This window comes from Peromyscus maniculatus, chromosome 1 (assembly GCF_049852395.1).
Source record: "Peromyscus maniculatus bairdii isolate BWxNUB_F1_BW_parent chromosome 1, HU_Pman_BW_mat_3.1, whole genome shotgun sequence".
Lineage (NCBI taxonomy): Eukaryota > Metazoa > Chordata > Mammalia > Rodentia > Cricetidae > Peromyscus > Peromyscus maniculatus.
In genome coordinates, this window is record NC_134852.1 from 98,983,883 (window position 1) to 99,008,106 (window position 24,224).

The 24,224-nt window shown below is 34.5% G+C and overlaps 1 protein-coding gene across 4 annotated transcripts in view; it reads left to right on the plus strand.

Moving 5' to 3' along the window:
• Nucleotides 1-24,224, plus strand: part of Grm5 (glutamate metabotropic receptor 5) — a 480,702-nt gene that overhangs the window by 200,932 nt on the left and 255,546 nt on the right. For all 4 annotated transcript variants that reach the window (XM_016004111.3, XM_016004113.3, XM_076546727.1 and 1 more), the window contains exon 4: nucleotides 2,727-2,976. In XM_016004111.3, the coding sequence (XP_015859597.3) occupies nucleotides 2,727-2,976 (250 nt within the window). The remainder of the gene's footprint in view (nucleotides 1-2,726; nucleotides 2,977-24,224) is intronic.

The following is a 24,224-nucleotide window of genomic DNA, read 5'->3' on the forward strand; positions in this document are numbered from 1 at the left end:
GATTTAAGAATTATCCATATCATCAACTGTTCTTTGATTATATAGAATGAAAATTAATTTTTTTCATAAGCTTACACATCTCCTCATGACAAGAAATAAATCTCAGTTGAGACTATGATGGGTGTTTTGCATTTTAGAATACCAAGTAATAATTTCATGACTTTTATTATATGGTATAAAATACGTATCTTATTGAGGGACTACCTGCATGTGTCATACAGCAAAGCAAACCACACAGAGAAATAAGAATGAACACCTGGTGCAAATTGACTTTTTCAATTTGGATCAGACTTCAGAGAGTCTAATGCCAGGCTGTTCATTGTTAGCATATTTAAAACAGTACTGTTTGGGGAAAGGTTTCCAGGAAACAATCAATCCAATCACTCCGATTCCAGATATACAATAAAGCATAAGCTGCAACTATATAGTGACTCTTTACGATGTACATGTGACCATGAATGTGAGTTCTATAGCTAAAAGGCCTAATATCTAGTGTGGCCTCTGACCAATAGCATAAATGCCAGCAGGCCATAAAGTATTTGTGACATCTAAAGAAGGGAAATGGTCTAGAGAGGGAAGAGTCTGGGATAATTATTCTGGGAATTAGGGTGAAGTCTATCCCTTCAGACAGCAAAAGGGTCACCAGTTTGTTAATAACCTCTTCTTGCAGCTGGAGAGTTTTCTCTCCAGGTCCCGCCAATCCCCAGCAGTCCAACAGCCCACTTATAAAATAAACACACAGACGCTTATATTATTTAAACTGTTTGGCCTAATGGCTCAGGCTTCTAGCTATCTAGTTCTTACATCCTAAATTAATCCATTTCTATAAATCTATACCTTGCCACGTGGCTTGTGGCTTACTGGCATCTTCACATGCTGCTTGTCATGGCGGCTGGCAGTGTCATCTTCTGCTTTCCTGTTCTTTCTTTTCTCCTCTCTGTTAGTCCTGCCTATACTTCCTGCCTGGCTACTGGCCAATCAGTGTTTTATTTATTGACCAATCAGAGCAACACATTTGACATACAGACCATCCCACAGCATCTTCTCACTGATTACTGGATGGAGTGTAGGTATTTGATTTTATCTCCTCCATTGAGGAAACACCCCTGTATGATTAACATTTCTGGTCCTCTTTTCTTTTCTTTTTCTTTCTTTTTTTTTTTTTTTTTGGTTTTTCGAGACAGGGTTTCTCTGTGTAGCTGTGTGCCTCTCCTGGAACTCACTTGGTAGCCCAGGCTGGCCTTAAAGTCACAGAGATCCGCCTGGCTCTGCCTCCCGAGTGCTGGGATTAAAGGCGTGCATCACCACCGCCCGGCTTCTGGTCCTCTTAATGCGTCTCTGTGACTACAAGGACATTTTATATAATAGGATACTCTATATTTCTAAGTCATATATATATATATATATATATATATATATATATATATATATAATATGTTTGTATGCATACAGTGTGTAGTGTATATAAATATATATGCATATGTATGCTGTGAATAAACCACATGTATATGCTTTGGCTGAAAAGGCAAGTTGTCTAATATATATTGTGTTGCCATAGCAGAATAATTCCTACTAGGTAATGCATGCAAAAAAAGGTTATTTGCATCAATACTTTGGGTAAGTTGGAAGTTCAAATAACACAGTGACAATGTTTGACTTTATTATTAAATTGTGGGGAAAAATAAAGGAAATCAGTTTCATACAGAAAAGAAATATGTACACACAAAGAAAAAAGATGCTGCGTAAGAACTAAACTTTCCCTTTTCATAAGCAGTGGAAACTAATCTACCCTGGCAGACCTTACCCACCTATGAGAAGAAGTCATCTGAGAATGAATCCTGATGGTCTGATCACCTTCTCTTAGGCCCACTTAAAATACCACCACATCAATGTGAGCACACTGTAGACCAAACTCCCAAAACAGGATCCTTGGAGGATAAACCATATCAAAACTACAGCAGTGGGATGAAATTATCATACAATGAAGCTCGAAGGGGAAAGAGATAGCCCAGAATAAAAACAGCAGATAAATGCTTTCTACCATTTTATATTAAAATATGAGTATATGTTAGGCAGAAGACAAGTTGGAATGCTGAAGAGAAGATTGCACATTTGTGATCACCAAGGCTGTATATTATGCTTTCAATAAATGGAAACACCTTAAAACTGTTCTTTGATTGATGAACACTTGGTTCCTACACAATCAAATACTATTCAGCTATAAGAAAGAATGAAATCCTGCTATAGTGACAATATGGATGGAGATGGGGAACATTATATTATGTGAATAAGTTAAGCACTGAAATGTAAATACTACATGACCTCACTGATAAGAGACATCTAGAAACGTTCTTTTTACAGAAATTGAGAATAAAAGGGTAAAGGTTGGCAACCAGAGGGGGAGTAAGGAAAGGAAGAGGGGGAGCAAGAGGTTTGTTAACTGACATTATCATTGCTAGTTTGGAGAGAGATGTTCTGGTTAGGTGATAACATGAACTGTTCATTTTGAAATGTTAGAAGAAACGATTGTTGAATTTTTCAATAGAAAAGGAAAATAGTGAAACTTAAAACAGAAAAATTGAACATTTTGAACCTTGTACAATGTATGAATATACTAAGACATTAGTTTGTTCTACATTTCAGTTAAGAGAAAAGATTCTTATTGTACCTAATAAATGTATTTCTCTCGTTTCAATATCTCTTTTTGTACGTTCATTTACATACAGGCAACTATGGAGAAAGTGGGATGGAGGCTTTCAAAGATATGTCAGCCAAGGAAGGGATTTGCATCGCCCACTCTTACAAAATCTACAGCAATGCTGGGGAGCAGAGCTTTGACAAGTTGTTGAAAAAGCTCAGAAGTCACTTGCCCAAGGCCCGGGTGGTAGCCTGCTTCTGTGAAGGCATGACAGTGAGAGGTCTGTTGATGGCCATGAGACGCTTGGGTCTAGCAGGAGAGTTTCTGCTTCTGGGCAGGTAAGTGGCAATGAACAAAGTGATACCCAAACTTTGCCTTTATTCTTTTGCTGCTTAAGGACTGCTGTGTTATAATTTTAATCTGTGTACCAGAAGAGCATAACTAATATAAAACATCATAAAGACGAGAGAGAATGATGGAAAGTGAATAGCTTATGTGCTGATTTGTGATGAATATGAAGATGCAGAGTCTTTACAACCTCAAAAATCATGATAAGCAATAAGGTGCTTTCTTTAAAGATGGTCTCAAAAAACATATATAAATAAAATTTGTTGGTATTAAGTTTAAAAGGTTTTTGAGAATGCATATATAAGCTTGCTTTACAATATAGAATTATAGAGTTTGGGGTTTAAAATAAGGTATTATTTTTCAATATATCTGATATCCCATTGTCTGATCTACTACACTGATGCTAGATAAAATTATAGAACATTAGCTTCTACAAAGATTGATTTGTAGTAATCCAGATATTTCACTTGATTGTACAACTTACTGATTCCATGTGGCTATAGCTAAATTTATATTAGTATTTTCAAAGAAATAATAAAAACTCAATACAATGTGACTATGTATAATATAAAAATGCATGTAATGTACATGTGTTTAGATATATGTTTGAGATAAATGTATTGTGAAGCTTCCTATGAGTAATTAATTCATTTGATAAAGGAGGGTGTGGACTAACAGAACCTATCTTTGGAAAAACGAAAAACAAAGAGAGCCCATGTGTGTTCCAGTCCTAGCACAAACCCAAGATGCATGAAAGATGATTCTGTTAACTTCTCTCGAGGTCAGGATCCTGTGCACTAAGAAACACCAGTACATGATCTATATCTAAAAAATGGGCAAGACCAATGTCATGTGTCATGTACTCATGCGTAGGTCCCTCCGCTTGTCCAGTCTTCTTTTATTCAGTCCCCAACTGGGTAGGTGACGTCGTCTCAGACTCTGTGTAAGAGTAGGAAGAAGGGCCGATGTTTTACTTATTCTACTCATTTCAAATGACATTATCCCTAAAAACAGCATTGCAAATGTACCCTTAACATCTGGTTAAATGTTTGAGTACCACATATCAAGCAAGTAAATGTATAAAGTATACCATCATAATCACTAAGAGAATGCTATAGTTTTTAATGGAATGCTCTCTGGAGTGAGAAAATGTGATTTGTTTGGTCATAGGGGACTTTTCAACTCTGCCCTTAATGATGTCATATATCATGCACCCTTTTTGAAAAACTGGACAATTTGTCATGTATCATATACCCAATCTGAAAAATTGAAAAGGATGAGCCTAAAAAATACTGCTTTCTCAGTAACTCTGTCTGCAACAGAAAGGCATCTCAGTTGTTATCTTTTGATAGCTTTTAAATTTAACTACATTTCATTTGTTTTCAAAATGCTTAATGAAACTTCTAATTCATATTTAGCCCCGGCCTAGCTATATTTTCCCGCTGTCACTTTATTTATCTAATTCTCTTGTTTGAAATTAGAGCAGTAAATTGATGTAATCATTTTTGTATGCGGCCACATTTAATTCATAATAATTATATTAGACAAAATTTCTTTTAAATTAATGTTATACATTTTGTCTAAAGTATCTTTAATAATTCAAGTCCTGACCTCAGTAGTAGTTATGTACTGTATAGTTTTGTAGAGCTCCAGAATGTGTCCATTGATACTCTTTATATTCCAAAGGGTGATGTTAATACTTGAGAAGAAATAGAAAAAAAAACCCAGAGCATTAAACAGTCTGATGTTTTTCCAACAGGAGATAAGATTTTTCATATCCAATTTGAATCTTTTCCATCATTAGATGTCAGAATGTAAGCATTATTGACTAAACACAAGTTAATATTTATGATGACTACAATATTCAACATATGACTGTATCGTTTGCTATACCACAAAATCAAAATTCAAACTTTGATAATTTAATGTTAATTCTGGATATACTAAACACAGAAAGTTCTTTCCAAGTTATTTAAACTAGAGAAAACAGATTTGTAATCTTTAGTCAGAGAGTCTTTAATCCCTTTATTGTTCAGTTACTTTATGATTCATATTTACTTGATCTTTGATTTACTTTATCTATGAGTAGTTGTGTTTAAAATTTTTCTTTATTCTGAATTAGAAAAATATTCCCTGGAAAAGCCACATCTTTACACATTATTTTCTCTGAAAGAACACATCATAATCTTTCAATGATTTGGGGCAATAACATGATCCAGAGTTCCAATTCTCTGTGAAACACTATTTCTTCAATCACTTTTAATAGGAATTCACTTGGTGTGTTAATAAAACCATTTGCAGAAGAATTTATCAAATAAACAGATGTTTTATACCAAATGAAATTCTTTCCCTGCATTATCTTATGCAACCTTTCATTTGACAAGTAGTACCTACTTCATTAAAGTTCTTGAGCTATGTTTTAGATGAAACAGAAAATAGTTTTTACTATGATGTATTTCCCACACCTTAATAAAGTCTAAAACAATCCATGAGAACAATTGACATGTTGAAATCTGTCATCATGTCTTTTGTGCAGAAAAATAATCTAAGACTTTAAAATGTTTAATAATACCATTATATAAAAGAAAAACAATTTTAAGAGTTATAAGAAGGACACCTACCTCTTTCCTTTTTTTTTAAGTAAGGAAACTGGTAGCCACATGGATCAGATAACAGAATCAAAGTCACACATAAATCCAGTAGTAACAACTGGCAATCCAGCCCTGTTTTTTTTTCCGACAAATTTATCTCCTATAGAATAGCAGAGGAACATGCTAAACCAATAACAAACCCAAGGCTCTAATAGCTATTCCCTGGAAAATTCTATTAGTTCACCAATATTTACTGTACACTGAAGTTTCTTGGCAATTTATTAATTACATCTGTATATGTGTTTGAAATGAAACTCCATATAAAGGTAAATGCAGTTAAATTTCAAAACTACTTGCAAATTATAAGCAGAATTTCTTAGTATGAAGTAACTCAAGCGGCATTAGTTTCAAAAGGGAAAGAATAAGCATATTCTAACAAATACATTTGCAGATAAACTAGTAAACAGCTATTCTAGTAAAACCATAATAATAGTTATTAACCCTGAGTGACAGATATTCCTCTCTATCCTTACACACCATCAGTTTCAATTAAAAACTAAAGTCATTTGCAAACATGTATGCTTAACTTCTAGACTCTATGATACAATTAAATTGCAGGGTAAGACCAAAGGATTTTTAATGGAGTTTCAGGAAGAATGAAGGGCAAGGATGGAAACACAGACAGAAGAGAGAGTGCTTTATTTCTATTCTAAACAGTATTACACAAGTCAGGACTTACATGCTTATGATTTTAAAAATATTGCTCTTGTACAGGATAGGAAATAAAAGATTTCAGTAGGTTTAATGGGCAGACAGAATAACTTACCTAGCTTACACAATTATAAATAATGCAGACATATGAATCCTCACAAATAGATGTTTCAACACTTGGAAATTCTCACTTTAATTTTGTCTTACATTTAGTTTTGTTGTGTGAGTTTATCTTTTGAATATTTAAAAAAGTTGATAAAAATCCATGAATAATATAGACATTTGTATCATACATCTGTAATCTAAATAAATCTAGAAAAAATAGTGTCCCATCTTGGCTATATTTTGTTGTATTCATATGCATTGATTTGGCAAGTCCAGAATAATCACAAGAAGTTCTGTCTATAAGCAGCCAGCTGTTTAGTTGTATGTACATCAAACTCTCTACACCATATGGGTCAAGCACAGACAGTAGAGAGAATACATGTTAAAGTAGTCTGTAGCAGAGTATGATAGATGCTATTTTTGTGCCTCTTGTACAGAAAAATGAAAAAAAAAGTTAAAGACATTTTATAGCAGTGTTTTTGTTTGTCAATATGTAATTTATAAATAACAGTTTTAAAGGGGAAACATACATGCAAAGAAATAGAGAGATGGCAGATTTCTATTTCTTCTCCAACACAAGGAGTTATTAAAGTATTTGCTACTTACTAAACTTTTAGCTTCAAATGTCATCATAATGTTTTATGCTGTGACTTTAAGGTGAGAGTTACGGTGTACACCTTTGCCTATACCTATAATGGACATAACAGCTCAGTTTTCTGTAGCCAACTTCTTATATAGTCATGATCCTAGTTCATTTTATTTCTCTTTATATTTCTTGATTGATTTTAATGGCTCATTTTAAAATAAGGAAAATAAATTATTAACCAATGTTGAAAATGTTTTTAAGCCAGTTATTTGATTTTAACCTTCTTGTGGCATTTCAGACAATGTAAAAATATAATTTTTCATTATCATCATTAAGGCCCATAAGATTTGAATATTTTCTTCAAAGGCCAGATCAAAGCTTAAACATATGAGAACCGGTATCATTTAAGGTACTCTAGCGATAAAGCAATAACCCAAGCAGGTTGACTCCTCAATTGGAGCAGAAGTAACAATCATTAGTACGGGTAAGTTTAAAGGTTTGAGCACAGAAAAATAACGTTTATTCACATTGTAACTGTCAATGACAAGTAAAGAATGAGTGTGTGTGTGTGTGTGTGTGTGTGTGTGTGTGTGTGTGTGTACTGCACACATGTATGTGTAGGTGGTGGCGCTGGGTTAACAACATGTCACTAAAGTGTAGAAAACCAAAAGAAAGACATGATTAATAAGCAGTTTCCCACATTATCTTTAAAATATTACTTTATCTGTTACAATGAGAAGAAAAGATTCTGCTACACTATAATCAAAATGGCACAATGAGGAGAGGACAGTTTAGCAATACTCTAATAAAAACAGTTCTCAAAATAACACCAAATTTAATATTTGCCCTTGTGCTGTCACAGAAAGTATTGTGAGATTTAACTCTGTGAATGTTTTAAAGATAGATTAAACAGTAGCCCAGTTTTCACTTGAAATCAACAGGAGTGAGTCATAGAAACTAATGTATGCTAAATAATTAAGATGACATCTTTGATCTATTACTACATGGATATTCTAACAATGCTTCTACCCTACAAAGTCACAGGGAAATTGTTGCATCACAGGGATGTCATTCTATATTTTTTTAAAAAGGCCAAGTGATGCATGCATGCATGATTCTTCCAACCTTGTCAGATAGGTGAGTCTATCCCAAGGTAAGAAATGGAGAAGAAAAGAATTAAAACTTTTGTATCTTCACCCCTTTACCCCCAAGCAGTGGAAAATTCTCCCAATGCTTGAAATTGGAAAACTAAGATATTCTCTAAAGTCCCTTCTTATGTTGATCTTCTTAACTTAGCTTTAAAATTGAAAATCTGAAACCCACAGGTATATCTTGTATATAGCCAGCAAGATCAATAGATGTTTAATTTAAATTTGGGTGTTACTGGTGACCTTGAAAGGTGTTCTGGGTCTGAAAACCAGAAAGATCTAAAAAGGAAACAAGAGGACCAACAATGGAGAAGAATTTTGAGTAGAGTGAAAACAACCCAGAACTTCTAAGTCTTCTATTGGACTAGAGCATTTATATCCCAGAGTTCTGCTAGTTTGAGAAATGACAGTACTTATAAAATACATTTAGAGGGCTGGAGAGATGGCTCAGAGGTTAAGAGCACTGACTGCTCTTCCAGAGGTCCTGAGTCCAATTCCCAGCAACCACATGGTGGCTCACAACCATCTGTAATGAGATCTGGCGCCCTCTTCTGTATACGTAATAAATAAATAAATCTTTTTAAAAAATAAAATAAAATACATTTAGAATATTTTGATAGCTGGATATTAATAATACATATTAATAGAGTGCTGTGTTTAGCAAAGACTTTTATATTTTATTGATCTTGTGTGTTAATTTATTGACTCTCTTTAGCAAATCTATTTGGAAGCTATTGTTTACCTAATTTTATAACTGAGGAAATAGAAAGAAAACCTACTTGTTAAGGATCATACAGGCAGTGCCCAAGAGGACATTGAGAGGAAGCTTGTGTCCTTAACCATAATGGTGAGCCATCTGGAGGGCTTTGATGATCCTTATATTCAGAAATAAATCTAGCCTTACTGGTATGAAATATCAATGACTTTTTTCTCTTTGGCCAATATGGAGAAACTGTGACAAAGAAACACAGGGTAATTAAATTCTTCAAAACAGAGTTTTCTTAAAGTAAAAATAAATCCAGTGTACCTTTCTTTAAACAAAACAAAACAAACTATACAAGCCAATAATAAAAAAACAGTGACAACATGGAGTACTTGAGCCAACCAATTTTCACAGGAAATCACTGTGGAAAAAAAAGTGCAGGTTTCAGTAAGTGAGAAAAGACTTAATTCACTTTATAAGTTGGGCAAACATCTGTAGATAATCAAAGACAAACACAGAATACTATGATTTAATAAAAACAGATCAGAGCCATGTGTTTTTCCTTGGTTTTCTAGAAAACTGATATGTTTAATGGAATTCACATAAGATGAGTTAAAGCTTTACTAACACATAGTCACATTCATTTGCCTAATGTCTTTGGATGAATGATGTGTTGAATAGTTGTTAAAGAAACCATGCATCCTATGAAAGCTAACATATTATCTGTCTGTCTGACTACTTAAAGATTTGGAGATTCTGATCCAGTGTTCACAAAAGTAAAGCTGTCACTAATTACTTATACAACAATATTAAGACTTATGCTTTCAGCATTCACTCAGAAATTCTTGTGCTTTGCATGTTAATTCTGTTTTTAGTTTTCTCCTCTCTTAGAAGTTTAGGGACTCGGTGACACCAGTAGGACCAGCCATAGGAGCTTTGGTAGATAAATGGGGACAGGTTGTAATGTTTAGCACTGTGTTTCTCACTACTCAGAAGGACAAGAACAATGGAGTTTTTTAATTTTTTCTTCAACTTCCTGGAACATATTGTTCAAAGTAACAAGAATAAGCAATACACCTAAAAGACCCTCTATTCAGCTCTGAATAATTCAGTTTTACGTAAAATTTTTAATATTGCTAAGTACAATAGGGGAATGTACATTTTGGTTACACATATTTGTCCTTCTAATGAAGGTATTTTTATTACATCCACTTGCCAGATTGAGTTAATGACATAAAGTAAATGCTTCCTTTCTTTACTTTTCATGCATCTTTCTGAGAGTCAATTTATATAAAAATAACTTGTGACAAACTTATGCAAAATAATCTTAAGGTATTCCCCTTGGTTCTCTTAGAACCCTGTAATCTGGCACACATTGTCTTTTCACATGTTGCTTGAAACTGCCTATTAGTTTTCTTACTATAATCAAAAGTGGAACTACAAATTATAATTAACTAGGAACAGCCTGAAAATATGGTTTAGCACTTAAGAGCACTTGTTTTTGCAGAGGAGCTGAGTTTGATTCACAGCATGCACACAGTGACTCACAACCATCTACAATTCCAGTTCCTAGGGGCCCAATGCTCTCTTGTTATCTCTACAAGCATCAAGGATGTATATGGTATGAAAACATATATGTAGTCAATGCACTTGTGCACATAAAATAAATATTTAAAAATTGATAATTAGGAAATCATGGGCCCAGTTTAAACAGATACATATCAAAATCAACAGCGAACCCAGTACAAATACCTATGAGTTGAGTATGGAAACTCACTCTTTCTGCACAGTGCCAGTTTTAAGACATCTTCACCTTCTTGGAATCAAAACTTGTATGCCATCTCAAATACCTGTCTTACAATATCATCTTCAGGGCTTCCTCCCTGAAATCACATGCACATTTTGAACTGCACAGTTGGGATTATCATGTAAGATGTTTTCCCTACTGTTGTTGGGGTTTTGAACTCCAGTACAGCCTCTTAATAGCCTAATGACTATTCATTTCTTCTCCTGTCTTTTCCTCTTTCTCATTACCTCGAGAGCTTTTTGAAATGTGGGCCGTGGGTTGTTAATTTTCATGCCTTTTATACCTAACACATTATATTGAAAATGCTTAAAACTTCAGAAAAAACAACAGGCTTGGCAGTTACATATATCTAGAGTAATTTCTCTGATAATTATTATTAGACTAAACAGGCAAAATTCTAGGTCTTTTGAGGACATAAATCAAACTAAAGGCATGCTGCTGGGCAAGAAAGCCAGCTAAAAGTCTCCTGGTAGAGGACAGAGATCATTCTTCAAGATGCCCTCCCCGTAATTTTACTAAAGAGCTCTATTTCATAACTTTTAGTACTTATGGGGATAACTGTCTTTGGCCAAGCATCAGTGAAAATGTCTTCTCTATGTTACATAACCATGCACTCATCTAATCAACTTTTCCAATGGGAAAGTAAGTTTATTAAAATACGTTGAAACAAAGAAGCCTGTAGAGAGACAGCCTCCGTGTGTGTGTGTGTGTGTGTGTGTGTGTGTGTGTGTGTGTGTGTGTGTGAAAGAGGAGAGAGAGAGAAAGGGGGGGAGGGAGGGAGGGAGGGAGGGAGAGAGAGAGAGAGAGAGAATGTAGAATGTGTGTATGCACATCTGTACAGATATGTGTTGAAGCCAGAGGACAGTCACAGTTTTCCTTCCAGAAGGTGCTGGCCACATTGTTTTGTTTTGTTTTTTTTCTTCAGACAACTGTATTCACTGGTCTGAAACTCACAAAGTAGGCTTGAGAACTTGCTAGTGACTGTTAAGTATTTACCTGAATCTATTTCCCCAGTGCTCAGATTATAAGCACATGACATATGTCAGGGACTTCTTTCTTTCTTTTTAAAATGTAGATTCTAGGGCTCAAACTAAGCAAATTGTGCCTCAAGGCAAACACTTTAATCTCCCCTGCACCTTATTTTATGGACACAAACACACATCTGATTTTTAAATTACTGTCATTTCCCCACTTCTTCTTTTTCTCTTTCTCCTCCACTTTCATTTAGTACATAAATACATGTGTTTCTTTCCTAAACAGTCTTGTTCCTACAGCCCCCTGATAACCACAGCTGTATTTTCTCCCCTTGCATGTTTGACTGTGGTTAAACTGTTCCCATCTTTCATATACACTATCAAATGCAGTTACTTTATTTTGTGGCTCCTGCATTTCATTCCTTGATACAGGCTTCTCTGAAAATAACATTTTTTTGTGGTTATTGTTTTTTTTTTTTTTTTTTTTTTTTACTTTTACTCAATTAATTCAACCATATTAAAAAAAAAACAATGCTAAGAAGTTTAGGATTATTTTCTTTAAGGCAGATAATGCCACATAATATTTCCCCATTTAAATAGCAATAATGCTTCCTTCATTAAAATTCATGCTTAATAGGACAGGATCTGTATTGGTGTAACAGTACTATATATCTTTTTGTATATTCATAAATGATTCCATATTTGGTCTTTGATACTAGTTATATAGTGATGTAGTATCTTTTTAATAATGTTTCACAGTATGGATAAGATCAATAAGGTACATAATCTCAGTTTCATAATCTTGTCATTTGTAAAAAATGAGCCATTTGAGTCCATGCTTGATCCTGGCGTATGACAGATTGCCATGTCCAAGTTGGAGCATGACAAACCTGTCCAGGAGGTGGCCACAATAACAGTGGCAGAAGTAAAGTAGAGGTAGATGACATTCCCAGCAATTACTTGGTTAAGCTATTATCATTTATATAAATGTTGAATTTGAATTTACATAGAGGTTTCTGTGTACATTTTCATTTCTCAAAAAAAAAAAGAATTGTTTGTATCAGTCATTTAGCCTCAGAGAAAGGTACATCTTTTTAAAAAATACATTATAAGTAACCTTTTTGCTTCCTACAATCAGCTCTAATGATAGGTCAAAAGTATTAAGATCTATCCACCTTTAATACCGAATTCTCAAGAAAATTAAAAAAAAAAATTAAAAGTCAGTGTTTAGCACTTATATGGGAAATTGTATTTCTAAGTTTATATAATTTCAGGATTTTCAAATAAAAAAGTTTTGTTTTTTTCTTCAGTTTGACTTAATTTAGAATTTATTTCTGTGAATTCTGAGGCATGCCATGACCATAACAATACTAATAATTTATACTGAATTGTAATGTTAAAAACGACAAAATGCTTCCTGAAGCCTGACACGTAAATTCTTTTGTGTTGTTTTCTTCTTCTTTTGTTGAATAGTGGCTTACGACATACACCCAAAATACTAAGCCCCCAAATCAGAATATTATTGAGAAAATGGCTCTACTGTAAATGCCCTGCTGTTCACTAAGCTTGAGAAGCGACTATTAGTAATGTCCAGCTGTAGACAAGAGCCATTGTGAGGTTAAGGGGTAAAGCAATGCCAGGTATAAAACCTACAAACATAAAAGAAATACAATATGGTAAATGAGTTAAGAAAATGACTTTTTTAAAGCATAACTCATAACCTCAAACACTATTACTATCAACAGTGTTAACTTTACTCTATTTCAAAGGCTATCTTAGAAATAAAAGGATGTTTGTTTTTGAAAAAAAAAAAAAAAAAAACGGCAAAATGCTTTTGTGGGCATTATGCCATAGCCATATAATCCTGTTTAGCCAGTGACTGCATGCATGACAGTTCAGTGACAATATGGCCAGATGGCTGAAAACAGACATGGGCGTTGAAACACACTAAACACACTAACTACTGTCTAGTCTTGCAGGTCCACAGGCTCTTAGAAAGCATGTGTGCGGTCTTCAAGGTCTACTTTAAAATGAAAGCAGAAAAAATAATAAATCCAATTGGCTATGTACGTAATTAGTCTGACCTGTGAGTTTACATGTTTCTGCCTGGCTTTTTCCTTCTTGCTTTTAGATTTATTTGTATTGACTTACATCTTCAATACGTTTCTATTTGTTTCTATATCATTGCCACTTTGTATCAAATATAACATAGTTTTTTTTTTTTTTTTTTTTTTTTTTAGACCATGCAGCCTACATGCAGATCATTTAGTTCCAATGGTCTGGATATAGTTGGAATAATTAGCTCTAATTGTAGTATCTCTTATTTCATATAAATTATCAGTTATATTTTTTCTATTAGAGGCAAGATATTTTTACTAGTCCAGTCTGTTCAAGAATGAGATACCATTTCATCAGTTGTTTACATCCCTTTTCCTTTCGACTTAATTTTATAAATTGATAAATGAGTTTTATCTAATCATATAGCTTTAATAAGTCCTTTTTATTGCAGAAGTAATTGTCCTTTCTGATATGAAATGACAATACTTTATGGTAATCACTCAGATTCTAGGAAAGTGAAAAAAAAAATTGAGTGCTCTAACTGGTGCTCTAATGGGCCTATATTATTATATAATTGTTAATAAACTCAATGAGCTACTATGTGAGCATTTCTCTTCTCACATGTACACCTTTAAGGAAATCATTCAGACTGAGACATGAAGACTTTGAAAGCCAGGTGGATATGGACAATGGAAAATGCTTTTCTTTTTAGGTGTGGGAGAGGAAATGAGAGAATCTGAATATGATGAGACAGGATTCCAATGAATCAAACACAAGACACTTCCAAACTAAAAAAACAAAACTAAATCACAAGACACTTCCAAACTAAAAAACAAAACTAAATGATCTATCCTGTGTAATAAACTAAATATTCCCTGATATTATGTACTTGGTCTTTAATTTGGAATGTAGACCATGCCACATTTGTTTGTTTGTTTGTTTTTGTTTTTTCGAGACAAGGTTTCTCTGTGTAGTTTTGGTGCCTGTCCTGGATCTCGCTCTGTAGACCAGGCTGGCCTCAAACTCACAGACATCTGCCTAGCTTTGCCTCCTGAGTGCCGGGATTAAAGGTGTGTGCCACTACCACCCGGCTAACCATGCCACATTTAAGACAAGATATAAAGGTGTCTGAAGATACCCAAGGCAATATTAACTCTTACATTATATCCCAAACTATCTTAATTTATTTTAATGTTTCTTCTAAACACAATGATAAGTTCTTAATTCCAGACAGTATAAACATCTGATTCTAGCTTGTTTCTTCACTTTGACAAATTACATGAAATATTAATTTTTAAAGCATAAGGCAGATTTTCAAATACTCAGTGTTCATAGTACACAACTTGTGACTTACTGTCTGATTTACGCTCATCAGGAGTATTCTGAGATGCCTAGAGCTGTAAGTTGAGTGATATCGATTCTCTCATCTTGACAAGTGTCACAGAAAACACTGATTTGTTTGTTTAAGACACAACTCATGTCTCAATTTATATAATTAATACAGCAGAGTAAAATATTAATAAAAAACATTGTCAGCTGTTTTGTTTGGTATCTGCTTCATTATCAGCCAACATATGTGATATAAATCACAGAATAGGAAACTCAGCAACTTCCAAACAAGACATTAGAGTCAAAGTTGCTTCCTTGACAACTGATGAATAAGTATCATGATGAGGAAAAACTAAGGGTGGAAAATTGTAAAAATAGTAGAAGAAAGCTAAGCTGAACACAGCTCTAGCTGTGGCTCTCTGGTGGAGAAAGGGAAAGCAGTAGTCTCATCTAAAGAGTGTCTTAGGCCTCTCACTGCTGCTATGAAATACCATAACCAAAAGCAACTTGAGGAGGAAATGATTTATTTGGCTTACACTTCCACATTTTAGTGAATCATTAAAGGAAGTCAGTACAGAAACTCAAACAAGGCCAGAACCTGGAGGCAGGAGCTGATGCAGAAGACATGGAGTGTTGCTGCTTACTGGCTTGCTCTTTGTGTCTTGGTCATTCTGCCCATTATATATATATATATATATATATATATATATATATATATATATATATATATGTAGCCTAGGACTACCAGCCCAGGAGTTTCCCTACCCACAATGGAGTGGATCCTCCCACATCAATCACTAATTAAGAAAATGCCATATAGACTTGTCTACAGCCCAATTTTATGAAAGCATTTTATCAACTTAGGCTTCCTTCTCTCTTATGACTGTAACTTGTGTCAAGTTGACATATAACTAGCCAGCAAAAAGGGTAAATCAAGTGTCACTGATGATAAGAATCTAGCAATTCTGCCCACTGTACAAGCACACAGCTTTCAGAAGTTTTACAGTCAGCTGTAGGTCTTCCTAAGACAGGGACATCCAGTGAACTGGTTACACTTTGCAGATGGTCCAAGTGACTCAGAAAGTTACGTCTGGGTCATCATTTTGAGAGAGAATCTAATGCTTAAAATTGAGCTACCCTTTGGAGCTAATAACAAAATAATCACAAGTTATGGAGATTAAATATAATCTGCTCAAGCTCTAGAGTGAGAGGAAACCCTGGGAGGCAGCTGTGGAAAGTCAGGGAGCTGGACACTGACTAACACAGACAGACAATTGGCAAGAGGTTCAGACATTCAGTTTGGCAAGAGGTACAGTCAAGGCAGTATACAGGGAAAGAGAGGCCCTGCAGTCAGTGCTGGTGAGTAGACCTCATCAGTTCAGAATAATTCTGGACTTTGAAAGCAGTAAATGTAGCGTCAGATAATATCTCCAGGACCTCCTTTCTTCATAATGTTCATTCCTGTGGACTCCAAGATCTCGGAAGCCCCTGTGGACTCCTTTACATCCACAATTGCATCCCTCCAACCTGCTGGAGGATTAATGCTTAGTGGTATTGAAACCACAAGGACAAGTCATTCTGTAGAGATATCCCTCCTGTAGTTAATTCTCATATTCCAATCGCATCTGAGAGACTCCCAGATAGATCTCTAACCACTCCAGTGAGTACAATTTGGGTGTCTTAAGGTGTTTTGGGAGAGCCTACCGAGTCCTCAGAAGTTACCCTTTCATTTCAGAAAGTTCTTCCACTTGCCCCTTTCTTCATTTTCCATTCCGTTATGTAATGTTGACTTCCTCTATCTCCTTTCATTGCCCCTTTTCTTGAACTCATTTATTTAATTGATCCTCATGTTTATCCTAAATAATTTTAAATATCATGAACAATCCATATTAATTTTGTGTATTTCTGTTTTGTGATTATTAGTGAAGTGTTAGTGGAAATTAATGGATTTTCAATGTATTTATCTATCTTGTATGGTTTGTTGTTGTTTCAGCCATCTATTTACTATCAGTGGGATTTACTATCACTTGGGATTGAATCCTAAAAAATATGCTAATTATTAGAAAAATCCTTGAGTAAAACAAGAAAAGATATCCAAAACATCAGATCCTCAAAATCACAACACAAATATAAAATACAGGAAAAATCAAGTATATGACAACTATAAAAGATCACACCAAGCACTAATAAACTTTGAGATACTGAGATAGGTTTATGTCCAGGTGAAGAACTGAAAATATTTTTAATCAAACTGATAAATGACTGAAAAGATATAGACCAGCACATAAAGTAAGGAAATCAATCAAGAACATAAAGAGAAAAATCAACCATATAAGAGGAGAAGGTCAGCACAATAGAAGAGAAAGTTGAGCAATAAATGAACAAGTCAAAAAAGAAACTGACATTTTGAAAAAAAATGGAATGAAAAACTCTCTAAATTAAAATCAAAGGAAAACAAAACAAAACCAACAAACAATGGAAACTATGAGGAAGGGACTCAGAATAAAGGGATGGAGTACAAAATCAAGGAAATGTTACATTTAAACATCCAGAAAGAAAATGAATAGATGAGGCTGACCAAAACGTCCATGATCTATAGGGTGTTATCAAAGCAAAAAAAAATCAATGAGGTAGAAGTGAGATGAAAAATAAAAGCATAAAGAATAAATTCTTTGAGAATATAGCAGGAAATTTCCCAAGTGCAAAGGAAATAATAAGTGGACATTTAGAAACCTCAATCCTATATTAACAGAGAAGTCCACAAAGTATTAGAATCATCATCTCAAAATACAAAACAAAGAAACAATATTAGAAACTGTAATGATAAAATCCTTATAGGCTTAGAATAAAAGTACATCAAAATAACGTTATATGTCAGACACAAAGGAATGAATTGGCACATGATTAGCATTAAAAGTAAGTTGTTACCCACCAAGATAGCTATATCTATCAAAGTTTTCTTTAAAATATGACAGTGGTGTAGAGAAGTGGCTCATTGGTTAGAATACTAATTGCTCTACCAGAGGACCAGGCATTGATTCCAAGCCCTCACAATCATCTGAGATTTGACTCCCAGAAGGCCCACTTCCATCTTCTGCCTCTCTAGGCACTGTATGCACATAGCACACACACACACACACACACACACACACACACACACACACACACACACATATACATATAAAGTAAATAAAATTTCAAAGTAAATTAAAAATTGATGGGAAAAATGTATATTTCAAGAAAAGAACATAGTATGTTCATGACCACTAAGCCAGCATCAAAAAATTTATTTATAGGAGCAGTACACACAGAGGAGATAAGTAAGTCTGTCTCAGTCACAAGAACACAAAAATTAGTAAGTTTCATAAAATAGCTAAATAAAGAAAAGAAAACTAGGAAGGAATCATTCATGTTCATAACAGAAAACAAGTATATTTCAAATACTAGCAAAGGAGGAAAGAAAGGGATAAACAAAAATTTGCCAACCAAGTAAAGAGCAAATATAGAGAAATAAGTAATCCTATTATAATTATCAATCTAAATGGATCCAACACACACACACACACACACACACACACACACACACACACACATATAAAAAAAAGACACAAGTGGGATTATAAGACATTATGTGGCTATATGTTGTTTCACCAAAACAAACAAACAAACAAACAGACAAAAAACAACAGCCAATGATAACCAGTTACGAAGAAACAAAAGATAGAAGTCAATGTATTGAGCAAGCATAGACTAAAAATAAGGATATACAGCTATTTTTATATCTGATGAACCAGATTCACATCTAAGTTAATCAAAGAGATAAAGCCTCTATATATTAAAAGAGAATAAGTCATCAAGAGATAGAATTACTGTAAATATATATGTATTCAATGTTAGGTTTTATGACATTTGTGGTATGTTTAAATACATCATATAATATAATTTAATAAAATAAACACAAATAATCATAAAAGAAGTTGTGATAAAATAATAGTGGAATGACTGTAGTATTCCACTTGCTCCATTCTTCTATTTAGATAGATCATCTGAACTGAAATTTAACAAGGAAACTTCAAAGTTAAAGTACACCGTAGATGAAATAGACTTAATAAATATTGATACAACTTCTCATCTAACACATACAAAGGCATTTTTCTGCTGTGACATTCATGAAAACTTTTCTAAAATGCATAACATAATAGGCCACCAAGAAAGTCTTCACAGATGTAAAAGAGCAGAAATAAATTCACATATATTAGATCTTAGTAAATTAAAATAGAAATAATTATGAAAAGAAACTAAGTAAGTAAATGGAGAGAGAACAATAAATATACTACAAAGTGAACTGTGAGTTATAGGAGAGATTGGATAGGAATAAAAATAAATCCTAGAATAAAATTAAAAGGTAAGCATAACCTACCAGAAACTTTGGAAAACAAAATGGCAGTTCTAAGGGGAAAATTGACAGCTCTGAAGGTTTTAACTAAAATAATCAGAGAAATATAAAATAAATAAGCTAATGACCTAATAACCAATTTAAAGGAAAAATAATACACAACAACAAAATAATAAAGCTACAAACACAAAGTAATGAAAAAAAACTATAAGAACAATATAGTAGAATCAATCAAAATTGGTTAATTAAAAAAATAGTGGGCTGGAGAGATGGCTCAGAGGTTAATAGCACTGCTTGCTCTTCCAAAGGTCCTGAGTTCAATTCCCAGCAACCACATGGTGGCTCACAACCATCTGTAATGAGATCTGGTGCCCTCTTCTGGCCTGTGGGGATATGTATAGACAGAACAATGTATACATAATAAATAAATAAATCTTTTTAAAAAAATAGTAATAGGACAAACCTCTGTACAAACTAACAGAAATGAGGAGAAAAATGCAACATCAAGAAAATAAGATATAAAAATGGATAGACTACAAAGGGTTGTAATAAAATCCAGGGGATCATTAGGAAATGGTTCTTTCTGATATTCTTAAAAACTCAAAAATTTTAAGAGAAACTAATGAATTCTTGGATATATAGTACCTAGCAAAGTATCAATAAGATGTGAATAATTTAAACAGATTTGTAAGATGATACTAAACTTAAACAATAACTTAGTCCCTTTCCAACATAAAAGTCAGGTACAGGAAGATTCATTGCTGAATTCTAACAAATCTTTAAGACAGAGCTAAAACTCAACTGTTTGTTATGATAGGAATACATGGCACACTATCAAATTCAATCTATAAAGCCAGTAAAAGCCTGATACCAAAACTGGATAAAGACACAATAAAGAAGGAATTGTAGGAAAATGTTTATGTTGTGAACATTTGCATACATTCTCAATGAGATTCCTGCAAACCTAACTGAAGAACTCATTAAATATAGTATATAACATGACTGAGTTGTTTTCTTTTTAGGGATTAAAGAATGGGACAACATATAGAAGTTAAAAGTATAAAACAGTCTCTGAAGTCTATAAGTCTAAATAGTCTATAAAGAAATCACAGGAAGATCTCAATAGATTCATCAAAATCCTCTGCTCAACATCCCTTGATCACCAAATTGCTGATGAAAATGGGAACAGAAGTAACATTTCTCAACATTGTGAAAAGTTCATAACAAATATACTTAACTTTTTGCTAAATGGGAAAAATAACATTTCTTCTAAGATTTGGAAACGGAGAGTGGCCACTTCCTCCACTCTTTTTGGTAGAGTGTTCAAGTCTTAACTAGAGGTATAACAGAAGGAAATAAAATGAATACTAATAGGAGGGCAATAAATCACATTATATGTAGATGACATCCTGTATGTGAAAGACACCAAATACACCACCAGAAAACTCAGAAGTGACAAACACTTCAAGTATTAGCAAGAGGAAAAGTCACATAAAAGTCTGTTGATTTTTTATTACCAGTAATAAACTTGTATAAAAATCTGAAAGACCATTTCCTCATTAAATATCTGAGGAGTCCTCTGCCATCAAAGACAGAACAAAAAGCCCATGGGCACCAAAGGCTATTGAGGACAAAGAGACTCTTCAAGTAGATGAAAACATCAAAACTTCAATAAAGTACTGATGGCAATTTCTTCAAAAATTAAAAAAAAGATGATACATCATTTAAAACAAAGATAATATAAAGTAATATAATAAAACATATGGAAATTATGTTTTCTTTGACAAAGACAACATCCACAGAACCATTTTTTTTGAAATTCATTTATTCATATTTCTTTGGATGCACATTTTATCAAATTAAACAATAAACTGAATAAAGTTACATCAAGTCATAAAATGAATGGAGAGATTATAGAAGAAAGATAGGTGAGGAAAAGGAAAATAAAAGAGAGATGAGGAGACAAGATCACTGAAAATTTTAATGATCAATTCTGTGCACCATATTCAGGAGCTGATAGAATTTTTATGATGGAATTCTATCCCTTATCTATAGCCACATATCTTCTCAAGGGCCTTCTGATTGTTATTTATATTTGTGTTTAGTTCGTAAAATATGTGTTAGCATTCACTGCCTCTGTGTTTGTACATAATGGTCTTTCAATGTGAATGACTTCTTACAGGTTCTGGCTCAGCTAACCCCTGCTCATCCATGGAAAACAACACAGATGCCATATCTCTGTGAAGTGTTCCTGATTCACCCAAATCATTCCAGCACTGTTTTGTTCTTCAATATTTTAATCATTTTATTTACATAGTTTATATTTAATATTAGCAGGCGATTTCATCTACATAAGACCTTAAACTCAACTGTACACAACCACATCTACAAAACAATCAGCAATCTATAAAAGTAACATATTCTTTATAAAATAATTTCTAACATAAATTTTCTGGAAGCATAGATTGTGCCTAGATTTTCATTCTTTGATTCTCAATATCCAGCACTTTGTAGTTGTTCACAAAGTATATTATATGAGGTTACTTACCAGGTCTGAGAGATGGAGCAATTTTTCCTCACTTCAATAACATGAAATAATGATATTTATTCAAAGTGTCATCCCAAAGGCAAACAAATTTATGTGGGGAAACCCTCACAAATTGTTTTATAACAAGATGTCTGGAGCAGTTAGGAAATCAGTTCATTCATTAACCAATTTCTCACCAAATCTTTGTCTCCAAGTGTGAGAAATAAATTCATACTGCAGAAAAATGAGAGGTAGAGTACTTAAACAGATACTGTAGTGACCTCATGCAGATTATACCTGTCTCCTGCTACCCCTGTGTCTTATTTGAACTGTTCTGTCCTTAAAATTCCCCATTGGCCATTTTAATAAATATACTCCCTCCGGTCATTGAAAATCCCCCAAAGGACAGAGTCTTTCGTGCTTAGCCTACTATGGCTCTTAAAATGTGTGAATCAGTGTTCTTTCAGTTGTTTCCATTGGAAACACTAACTTCTTCAGGACCATATATGGTATGCATGGTTGGATTCTCTGGTTTTGAGAAGACTCTGCATACATGAATTCAAAAACTGAAGCCATTAGTTTTTCAAGTTAAATTTTAGCCTGAAGGAACAGGATCATAGAGACACCAAGCAGAAGACCAGTAGCAAAACTAGTACAGAGCTATTCACTCTAGAAAGTGGATCTTGAGGGGACCACTTGGATTGCCATTGCAGTAATTCAGGTAAAACTAGCCAAAATTCTGGGTACTACTAGGGGAGGAACAGAGTAACTCAGGATGTAGTTTCTACACCATAGACGACAGTGGGCTGAAAGCTCAGTATTCCTTGCTTGAGCTGGTTCCAGGACACAGCCATGCAGGAAGTAAAGAGTTAACGACTAAGTCATTCTTTTCTGCAATCTTCTTTCCTTTTGTCTCCTGAGGAGATTTCAAAAGATACTAAATGCTCAAAATTATGCATATGCTTTTTACTTTTTACTTATTAATTTTATATACCAACCACAGATCCCCCTCCTACCTCCTTCCTCCTCCCAACCCCTGCAGCCTTCCCCGGCAACCCATCCACCAATGCCACATCCTCCAAGGCAAGGCCTCACATGGGGAGTCAGCAGAGCCTGGTACCTTCAGCTGAGGCCAGTCCAAGCCCATCCCCCTGCACCAAGGCTGTGTATGGTGTCCCACCATAGGTACGGGGCTCCAATAAACGGGCATATGCACCAGGAACAGATCCTGATCCCACTGCCAGAGGACCCCTTACGCATGTCAAGCTGCACAATTGTCTCACCTATAGAGAGAGAGCCTACTCAAGTCCCATGGAAGCTCCATAGCTATTGGTCCGCAGTTCATGATTTCTCACTAGTTTGATTTGGTTGTCTCTGTATGTTTCTCCATCATGAACTTAATGCCCCTTGATCATAGAATCCCTGTTCTCTCTCTTCGACTGGACTCCTGGAGGGTAGGGGATGGGGGATGAGAACATAAGGGAACGAGGTGGTCGACCTGGAACAGGGACGGAGTAGGAGAGCAAGGATAGGGGATAGGGAGAAACTGGGTCCTAGGGAAATTCCCAGGAATCCACAAGGATGACCCCACCTTAGACTACTAGCAATAGTGGAGAGGGTGCCTGAAATGGCCTACTCAGGTAATCAGATTGTTGAATACCCTAACATATTCTTTTTAATAGAGAACAGGTCAGTAAACAAAGAAGCCCAAATCCACACATTATGATCTCTCTCTCTCTCTCTCTCTCTCTCTCTCTCTCTCTCTCTCTCTCTCTCTCTCTCTCTCTCTCTCTCTCTCTCTCCCACTCAGCCTGGTGTGTGTGTGTGTGTGTGTGTGTGTGTGTGTGTGTATGTGTGTGTGTGTGTATGTGTGTGTGTGTGTGTTGAGTTGCTTTCAGAAACTTAGGACCTCTTTCCCAGTGGGATCTTAAGATAGATGCTTAATTGTCTTGGTATTTATGGCCATTTTAACACTGACATGTTAGACCTTTTGGGAACATAGCTGAGGTCATCTGATCATTACCTCTGCTGAGAAACTCTGCACACATTAACTCTCTGTATCTGCAAGAAGTCTTAAGTCTTTCTGTTTATTCCTAAAATGATTCCTGTGTATCTGAATGAAGAGAATTTTGCCTCCTTTGTAAGAAGCTGTATTATTCAGTATGACAAGGAAAATACTGCCTCGGAACAACAACCCTGTTTCGCAGTGTTCATTCCTTTCCAGTTGAGTATATATTTAGAGGTTCATGACCAGGAAAGATATAACCAGAAATACTTCATATTTCTTGAGAGGGGAAAAGAAA